Genomic DNA, 10771 nt, shown 5'->3' with positions numbered 1-10771 from the left:
AGCTTAATCTAATGAGGTGTTTCTTCTTGTCTTTTTCTTTGATTAGATTCTTTTTCTTGGCATACCATATCAAACGTATGATTAATAGTAAATATCTTAAAAAATTGACCCGATTCAGAATCGTGGTAATAGCCACATGAGCTTAGTTCGAGGGGAAGACCCATAAATCGTAGTGATGAGCTCCATCCTGCCCCAACCAGCTAACAGTCACCTCGACCCGTCCCATTGCCATCTCTATTCGTCAAGCAGGACGCGATGAATTACAAGAACAGAACCCACATTCGGCAGCGCGCGGTACCAGAGTTAGCTATATGCCTTATTGGGAAATGGAGATTATGTAGCTAAAGCCTGCAACAGTTCCAGCAATGTTCACTCAGACAAACTTATTTATATATGGTTGGTTCCATTATTTCAGTGTGCTGATTCCTCAGCAAACTTACCAGTAACGGATGACATAGAGATTCTTCTGCATCCAATTACATACTAATCATTTTATATAACGATAGTAACAAGATCACCTTGATCACATCTCAACTATTTTAGCAGGTATCCCCTATCTCCCATCAACACATGTACCTTGATAATTTTCTACACCAAAGACTGGCGCCATGAATAAGCAATAAACTTTAATAAGGACATTAAAAAAAAAAAAAAATTGTAACCTCCAGCAATTTTTGAACACTACAAGGGCAATATATATATATATATATTACCTTATTTGCGTAGTACAATTTTTCAACAAAGGGTATTCATTTGAACCTCCTTCCTTGGTTATGACTCCGCCACTGGCTTAGGCAAACTGGAAAGAAATCATTTACCGTTTTCTATATCTACTGAAACTTGGATCCTGATGTCCCTGACCATGATTTTCACCCACTTCATTGACTGCGGACCACACCGTTGGGTGCAATCACACACTAATCATTTTTCTTTAAATGATAAGGATAATCACATACTAATAATTTCTTCCCCGCAGACGAAAGATGTTTCTTCCTTTTCTTTTTCTTGTGCTGAAGGAAAATGATTTAGTATCGAAATATGGATACTGTCAAGAGTTACGAAGCTGAATTCAGGACTAATAAAAATATACAAGTAGATTCCAATATACAAGGTAAGGGCAAGTACTAAATGCATATTACATGTGCTGATAGTGTCCAGTTACATTGTCTTCAACAGCAGTATTATTCACAATAAAGAATGGTCTTTTAACTGCCTGAATCAACGTTACTATTATCTACAGGTTGAGATACATTGCACATCGAAGTGAGTAACATATTAAAACAGGGAAAGTAACACGCTTTAAACCAGCCAAAGATCGTTTTTGTGCGGAAAACATGATAAAAGAGCCCAGAACTTTACTGGTATATACAAGACCGCAGCTTGTCACCAAGTCTTCAATCTCCTCTTCAGTAAAAAAGTTGTAAGTTGGACTGGATTGTCCAGCACTCTGCGATCAAAAGGAAATTTACTTTCATATCTCGACAAAAACGATCATCTATAAGATAGGAGCCCTTTTCCACTATCATGAGTCTCGACCATAGATTTTTTCGGCTTGTCATGTTGATGGTTAGACTAGATAGATAACAATACGTGTGTTTGATATGGAGTAAAACATTTTTCATTCCAATTTTCTCATGTTTGATTGGTCAAAAGTTTTGAAAAACATTTTCTCTAGGAAAACAAGTTCCTTAAAAATGAGGAAAATGACTTCCCTAACGGAAGTAGGGAAAACAAGTTCCATAAATGACGTTCCAAGTTCATTGTCTTCTTCCGACCCATCCAATGCCCCGCCACCCTTGAACCCCCACTCCCTATCCCATCCCACCCCTATAGTGTTTTGCTAGATTACATATTACTCTTGGTAATAATATTTTTTTTTCCTTCATACCAAACACACCCTCTATTGGCACTTTTTGGTTAGTTTCTAGCAACTTCTAATATAGGTAAGTGTTCTAGTGGGAAGAAAGCCGAATAATTTTATGTTGCATTACATGTTGCTCGGACTCTCCAAAAATGTTGTTGCACCCGTGTTGGATTCTCCAAAAATGCACTACTTTTGGAGAATACCACTCGCATCCGTCGACATTTTTGAAGAGTCTGCGACATCTATTATGTGTTTGTAACTAGTTTGTATTCTTGGACAAGTATAATCAATCAATTTCTCATGTGAAGTGTAAAATGGAGAAAATTGAGTCTAATCATAAAATGGAAAACAAAATTCACCTGCAGCAAAGCCCTCAATATCGTAGGAGCAGTAGGATTAACTCGAAGAAATGTAGTACCAACAAACACACCCCCGCTACGCAAAATCCGGTTAATTTCAGCAATCTGAAAGACAAACAGACGGCATCATTAGTTCAAAGCTCGACTTCATTCAATGATTTGAGAAATGCCATAAAATCACTGAACTTCGGTAAGCAGCAAACATTTAAGACTAAAGACAGGAATCCAAATTTCAATATTACAACTAAAAGTAGCATGCAATAAAGGGTCCACTAGCTCATCAAGAATAAGACATTGGTGTAAGCAAATACCACAACTATAGGTAGACAGAGAAATGATTAAGCTGTTTACCCGGACCACATTACTTGCTCCTGGTTAAGTTTCCTGACACTATCTTGGTTACCAAATATTTATCATCAGCTAATGTTCAAGACGTGGTGTACAAAATTATGTAAATCTTCTTCCATCTCCTGCCCTTAAAATGACCTCACATTTCTACAAAACCTTCCTTTCAGATGCTTAGGGGCTCGGGATCGGCATCCTAAAATGGTACTCCTCTTTGCTCAAAATCAGTTTTTAAGTTGTAAATGGGTGTGTATAAGGGGGCACAAACACTCTGGTTTTTACGTATCAGAAAAGGGAAAGATTTGTTCATCCACATTAAAAATGACCCCATGAGTACAATTACTGTACACAGAAAAGGGAATGTTGTTGTTGTTAGTTAACATATGAAAATAGGTATTATATTGGGAAGGCCCAAGAGGTGAAGCTGGACGTCGATTTTGGACCAATTGACAAACTAATTTGGCAACAGAAGAAGCTAAAGGGCCATTTATATTGCAGCTTCAACTGAAATAGATCTACCACTTATTTCTCAATTTACATGGTTTAGTAACCGTAAAGTCAATCCCAAGACGGAGAAACTGGCCCAAAGTGTAAGACTCATATCATCAATTTTTTTGGTAAAGAGACTCATATCATCAATTTTACAAGTGCAAGGACCTACAAGCTATCAGAATCAATGTAGAATTAACTAACAACATAACACAGTGGAAGCTAACTCTATGAGGAGTGAAAGCCACTTGAGCTCCCCACACCCCCCCCCCCCCCCCCCCCCAAAAAAAAAACCCCTCGCTCCACTCATTTTTGAACTTCTAGTCAGACCTAGCATACAGGCAATACTAACTAGTAGAATTAAAACTTAGTTTTGGGTACCCTTGTACTAGCTCAAGCGTTTGCACGAGTCCTTTTAGTTTGGTTAGAAACCTAAATGTCAATGCAGGGGCAAGTGTGTGACTAAGAGAGCCCTAATCTAATAAGACATCTAATTAACCTAAAAAGACAAATTATATACATTCTACCACTATTGGAATAGAATGGGTCGGATAGAGCAGAATGGATATAGAGGATTGACATAGCTGAACTTGACTAGTTTGGGATTGAACAGTAGCTCGTTGATTAATAGCCTGTTTGGCCAAGCTTCCTGGAATTCCTCCAACAAGAACTAGTGTAATCCCACAAGTTGGGTCAGGGAAAGGTAGAGTGTGGCAGACCTTACCCCTACCTCGTGGAGATAGAGAATTCCAAAAATGCTATTTTCAAAAATATTTTGGACCCGTTTGGCCATAAGAATTTCACTTTTTCCCGGAAAACGTTTTCACTTTATTTGAAAATCAACGTTTGGCAATGGAAAATTCCAAATACAACTTGTTGTATTTGGAATTTTAAAAACACCTAAAAACCTGTTTTCACTTTTTTCACTTTCAGTACATTCAAACTACCAAATATTCTTTGCAAGCACAACTTCATCTTCAACTCCAACTTCAAAATTCTAAATAAAGTGAAAAATATTTGGTTTTCATGGCCAAACACCTACTTATTTTAGAAAGTTGAGGTGTTTGGCCAAGAATTACGAGATTTATATTACTACATGTTTCTTTAGCCTCGGTTACCTATTATCTCGTTGTTTTTTCTGCTTATTGCTACTGCCTCTTTTTCATCTTGCCTTGAGCCGAGGGTCTTTCGGAAGCCTCTCTACCTTCCAAGGTAGGGGTAAGGTCTACCTATGCTCTACCCTCCCTAGACCCCACTTGTGGGATTACACTGGGTCTGTTGTTGTTGTTGATGTGTTTGGCCAAGCTTTTAGGTGAAACTAAATGCTTTTAAGTAATAGCATAAGCTGTTTTTCAGAAGCTAAAAAAAGTAGTTTTTCCTGTAAAGCACTTTTAGAACCTTGGCCAAGCACAAATTACTGCTCTAATATTGGCAAAAGTGTTTTCCAAATTGATTAGCCAAACACAAACTACTACTTTCCAAAAGTACTTTTTTCGAAACACACTTTTCACAGATTCTGGAAGCTTGGCAAACAGGCTATAAGTCAAAGATGATTTTTCCAGGAAATATTAAAATTTAGACAACTTACTGCATTAGACGGAGATGGCCAGCAATGCAAGGCAGCACCTGCGTGTACAGCATCAACTGATCCAGAAAAGAAAGGTAATCTGGAAACATCTGCCCTTACAAGAGCTAGATTGCTGCAATTTTTCATAAAAAACGAAGTTCAATTATATCCTTCTTGAAAGACAACTCCCAGTTAATGAGAATTTCAATGACTTGATATCTTATATTAGGCAGCAAAATCGCTTACGAGCTTGAGATACTTTCATCAGTCTTGATGAAATCATAACACTGGCGAAGCATGTTTTCAGAAAAGTCAAGTGCAACGACTCTCGAGTAGGCCCCAGATTTGGCAAATTTCCTGGAAAACAATCCGCTACCACAGCTAACATCTACAAGAATTCCACCTTCAGCCGCTTTAAAGTACTCTTGAGCCATATTGAACTGCATAAATATCAAAACAACAATCATAAGCTTAGTGACCTTAACATATCAAGATGGACTTCAAAATTTTCAGGATATAGATGAATTTACTGGTTAAGTGTATCGTGTTTTATTTCATAAAGCCCCTGATATGCTCCAACATGGAGAAATTATTGGATAGGTGACAACCTCTTTTATATGTAGGAAGGTCAAAAACTTGTAATGGTTACTATTAAGATTAATTTTTAGTTATCCAACCCATAAAACTATTAAGATAAATCTAATCAGAGAAATAAAATAATATTACCTCTTCATCAGGACCAGGAAAACCAATTCGGTTAAAACTTTGACGCCAGCCTCTCTCATACAAGAATGAAACAACTGGACTCCTTAGAAAGGTAAGAGCACCAGCAATCAGAAATAAATATGTCAAAAATCTAAAAACATCAGACAAATTCTGAATATAACATGAAGAGAACTCTCAGCTTTTCAACTGGAAAGTGACTTAAATGAAAATAGCAGAAAAGATTAGTCTAACAAAAGAGAAAAGGCCACCAGTTTGAAGCAAGAATAAGGAGATTTTTCATAAATCAGCAAATTTTACTACTTAGATATGATAGTTATAATAGAAAAATGGGATGAAAATTAAATCAAGGCAAATATTGTGAATAGTCTAGCCAGAAGGCACTTCCAGTAATAGAGAAGAAAAGCATAACTCGACAAAAACAACCCAAAGAAAAAAAAATGAAAATCAAAAGATAAAATGTTATAGACCAAGAGAAAGACAACAGCAGCAAGGGTATGAGGACTTAGAAACTAACATTTTTCCAAAAACCAAATACTTCCTTTGTTTCATTTTATGTGATACTATTTCCTTATTACTCTATTCCAAAAAGTATGGCACCTTCCTATAATCGGAAACAAATTTAACATCAAACTTTCCATATTACCCTTAATGGCAATGCTTTTATAGCTGCATAAATCTCATGGCATGTTTAAAAACCACAAGTCCCGGAAGTCTTTCTTCTTCTTTTAAACTTTGTGTCTAGTAAAGCTACACCACATAAATTGAAAGAGGAAGTAGAACTTATGGACAACCTAATGAGAGACAAGTTGCATTGAGAAAGTAGCAAGGATAATTCTATATAGGCGTGTTTGAAAGGGTTAAGATCTCAACACAAGAATTTTGGTGGTAGTAGGAGGAGGTGCAAGGAGCTGTTAAAGCAAAAGAAGAGTAATAAAGGATTTCACCAACAGAAAAAAAAGTAGTGGTCTTTGAAGAGTATAAGTGAGCTATGAGAAAAGCTAAGAAAGCGACTAGCAAAGTTGTTGGTAAAGCTTTAGATGGCTTGTACCAAAACCGAAGGACAAGATTAAGAGAACAAAGAAATGTATAAGCTATTATGACTGAGAGAGATGAATAGTAAAGAAGTGAATCAAGTTATGTATATCAAAGAAGCTTTCTCACCAGCTTCTGTTAACCACTGGTTATGCTAGCCCCACATGGACGACCCAATATCCAACATTGTTTCACTTTCATAGTTTCCACTTCAGTTGTTATTTTAAAGATTACAAGATTTTGATTTCAAGCATTAAATGTAAATGTCTAACAGTCTAAGGTCCATGCCTAAAAATGGGATAGCTATTAAGTATGTAAAAGAAGTACAGCTACAGCCCAATACGTATACTTTTGCTTTTCTGTGTGGTGTCACAAGAACAAAACGATACTTATGTGAGGGAGGACGGATGAAAAGATACTGTCTTCAAACTAGAGTCGACATCTTTAGGCAAATAATTTCAGAGCCCTAAAACTAATCGGATATTAACAACCGGTACCAGGAAAACTGGAAATAACTTAATCAAGCAAAGACGAAAATGGCAAAAATGTTCCCTTGTGTTTGGGAGTAGGTTAAAATAGTCCCTAAGGTATGCTCTGAACAGCTTTGGTCCTTTAACTTTGCCAAATATTAACACTTTTCCGTAAGGTATGCTCTGACAGTTTTGGTCCTTTAAGTTTGCCAAATATTAACACTTTTTGGTCTTCGTCAAATATTTAACAAACTGTCTGTTAGACATGACGGAAACTGTGGAGAAAAAAAAGTAGCAGGAACTCACATTTGGAGGTTCGTTTTTTTGCGGCTTCTACTATTTTTGGTCTTTTTCTAGAGTGTAGTGTAGTTTTTTAGGTGCACATTCAGCTTTTTTTGGTCAAGTTTGGTGTCCAGTACAATTTTTTATATTGCAGTTTCTAGGATTTGATGGGAGTTTCCTAGTGTTTTTGATTTTTTCTTTTCCAAAGATCCCGTCAAATCTAACGGACAGAGTTGTAAAATATTTGACGGAGACCAAAAGTGTTAACTTTTGGCAAACTTAAAGGATCAAAATTGTTCAAACCATACTTTAGGGACTATTTTGAACCTACTCCCAAACATGACGGACCATTTTTATCATTTTCTCAAGCAAAGACATGAAACTTGAAACATCACTATGATACCTGAATATCTCAGTCCGAATTGGCTTAGATTCACTGTATTCTTTTGTTCCGGAAGTAATAGTGAGATCAAGGTAGGTATTTTTGCTTGAATATGACTTGTTACACTTATCGCAATAGAAGCCCGATCTGTAGATTGCAGGTCTGCAAGTGAATTAAATTGAAAGTCAAACAACAGTTAGGCCACACCTCGAATCACTGTTATTATTATGCATTTTCTATCTGAAAGACCAAACTTACACGTTAAAGCCTGAAGGACCTTTTCTCATAAGTGGTTCATAACAAATTGGGCAAGCAAACAATTCAGCTTCTGTGGCATCCTGAACTGGAGTTCTCAATTCCTGAATAAGACAGGAGAAAATATTATACATAAAACTGAAAACAAAAGGTAATGCATCACTTAACCACAAAAAGTGTTAAACTTTAAGAGAATGACAAGAGTCGAGAATGAAGTAAGGCAAATATGCGGCAAAAACTCATGATTGTAACATTTGATCATGATCCTATGCATTAACGAGGAAGAGCAACGAAATACAGCTATGACCAGCTTTCTTGATCTAATAATTCAGCCATAAAACACTAGGTGATTTCTTCTCATATGTCCAAGCCGCCTTGTTGGATAGAGTTACCCAAAACTTGTGTTGGTGGGTAGCAGGTACTCCATGAAATTAGTCGAGGTGCGTTCATGCGGACTCGGACACCATAATTATCAAAAAAGAAAAAGATATTTCAATTTAATCGTTTATGCACATTTCAATTTTACCCAACAGCCAATTGCATTCAACACATTCATCATAAAAACTTAGCTCCCAAACTTATATTATAGTTACAATTAGCTAATAATTGCAGGAATATAGCAGCAATAAACCAAATATCAATTCGTGCATCATCAGTCTATGTAACGACAACTTAAGCAGAACAGAGAAACCAAAAAAAAAAAAAAAAAAGCCATAGTTCATAAACAGACCCTCAAACTTGGCCTCAACTAGCAAGTATGTCCTCCAACTTTGAGTATGCACAAGTAAGCACCTCAACTTGTATAAAGTTGAACACGTAAACACAAATGCTGACTTGGCACTGATGTGGCACATACATTTTGGAGGTGCCACATCCGTGCCACGTCAACATTTGTGTTTTTGTGCACCTCAACTTGTATAAAGTTGAACACGTAAACACAAATGCTGACTTGGCACTGATGTGGCACATACATTTTGGAGGTGCCACATCCGTGCCACGTCAACATTTGTGTTTACGTGTTCAACTTTATACAAGTTGAGGTGCCTACTTATGCACACCAAAAGTTGAAGGGCATACTTGCCACCTGCTAGCTGAGGCTTCAGCCAAGTTTGAGGGTTTGTTTATGTAGCAAGAACCCCACAAAAATAACAAACACCAATAGAACATCTGATGCTCAAAACAGATTCATGGTGATAAATTCAAACTATGGTTAGATTTTTTGGATTGCTTCATGTTACGGAGTTAATTTCTCAAACGGTCACTCAACTAATTGCTGTAATTATTTCATAAAGTCACTTTTCTTTATTTTTGTAACAGAAAGTCACACTACTGTCAGTCCACCTGCAGAGTCACTCAACCAATTTAGGTGATATTTCCGGTATAAAAACTTTTTAAGCCAACCTTTAAAACATAAAAAGCTTCCATTTTAATTAAGCATTAAATTGACTCACTCCACGTCAGCAACATCACTTGAATTGGTTAAGTGGTTGACCTTTCTTATGCAAAATACAAAAAGTGACTTTTTAAAATAATTACCATTCATTGAGTGACTGTCTGAGAAATCAACTCATGTTTACGCAAAAAAAAAACATCAAAATATAATTTGCACAGTGAAAGAAAAAAAAGTTTAAAACTTTGCCAATTCCAAGAATTACCGGTTCAACAGCAACAACAGAGCTAGCTTTGATTCTTGAAGTATACCCACTTGAGTAAAACCGTTTAGGAACACAAATTCTTGAATTCCAAGAAACCCCATTTTGTGTTGTTGGAATTGAAGAACGATGATGATTTAAAGAAAGTGAAGGAGAAGTGGCCATTTGATGTAATTTAGCTAAACTCTATGAGGGGTTTCTTGTCTTTTTCTTGGATTAGATTGTTTGTGAGTGTAGAGATATATAAATAAGCCTATGTAAATAGGTGTTTTCACAATGGAGAGAAGAAAGGGAGGCAATTTTTTATGATTTTGATTCATTTTTGTGTCTGTTTGAGGATGAATATTGGCTACATCATGTTAGATTTTAGTTTTAGTTTGCTCGCATGAGCCGTTTGGACATGATTTAAAATCATGGTTTGAAATTATGGGATAAAATCATGATTTGAAATTATAGTTGGATATGCAATTTGAATTTTGTTAAGTTGTAATTTTTTTATAGGCATAAAAACTCTACAAATTGTGAAAACTATTAAAATATTATCAGTTCTCATAGAATCTTATCAAATAAGCAAGTTATAGTTCATAACAAAATTAATACGCTACTAGAAGGTCTTTCTAAAAAATAAAATATCAATTGATCAAACTTTAGTTAAATAAAAAAGAAAATTTAACATAAATAGTAATGCAACTACTCTTTAATATAATCCTTTCACATGATAGATATAAATAAAAGTTGGTAAATGATTGGTGGGAAATAATTGTTAAAAATATCTACCAACTTATCGATCTTTTTTTTACAAAATATAAAATTATGTGTCAAGTTTTATATTTAAAAATTTTGAAACTATAGTTTGAAATCCTAAATTATGCCTTTTTGGAGATTTGAGATTTCAAACCATGAGATGAAATGCATGTCTAAATGTTGATTTCATCTCAATATTTCAAATCACGATTTCAAATCGCATGTCCAAACGCCTACTTAAACCTCTGTGCTTCATAATATTGGCTTTGTCCACGTGTCTAGCCTATAGGTCCCATGGCCTATTTTATTTGTCTGCGGAACATATTGATAGTCTCTTAAATTTGTCATTAAATTTTTTTCAAACACGAATTACAGCGTGTTTCGATTGAGCAGATGAATAGATAATAGAATGTTTTTATAAAATATTTCTGGCTCAAATTTGAAAAAACTTTGTGTGAATTCTCAAACATGAGTTAACGACTTAAAATATGTTATCTCTTTTAATTATACACATTAATCTCAACATATCTCCTCATGGCCTTTCGCCTCTGAAAGGGTCCTTTCTCAATGCCTGAGCATCTATTAAGCTACCTCACATAAAGGA

General features: G+C 35.7%; 1 protein-coding gene across 1 annotated transcript; it reads right to left on the bottom strand.

Annotated features, from left to right (window-relative positions):
• Positions 1–1068: 1068 nt before the first annotated feature.
• LOC132603086 (uncharacterized methyltransferase At2g41040, chloroplastic-like) lies at positions 1069–9766 on the bottom strand. The gene is made up of 8 exons (XM_060315971.1): positions 9427–9766; positions 7775–7875; positions 7538–7678; positions 5351–5432; positions 4871–5064; positions 4646–4757; positions 2224–2328; positions 1069–1447 (listed from the first exon to the last, which is right to left on the bottom strand). The coding sequence occupies exons 1-8, from the start codon at positions 9586–9588 to the stop codon at positions 1235–1237; spliced, it is 1110 nt and encodes a 369-aa protein (XP_060171954.1). The 5' UTR covers positions 9589–9766; the 3' UTR covers positions 1069–1234.
• Between the last annotated feature and the right edge of the window lie 1005 nt (positions 9767–10771).

This window comes from Lycium barbarum, chromosome 7 (genome assembly GCF_019175385.1).
Source record: "Lycium barbarum isolate Lr01 chromosome 7, ASM1917538v2, whole genome shotgun sequence".
Taxonomy (NCBI): domain Eukaryota; kingdom Viridiplantae; phylum Streptophyta; class Magnoliopsida; order Solanales; family Solanaceae; genus Lycium; species Lycium barbarum.
This window is presented reverse-complemented; position numbering and strand designations above follow the sequence as displayed.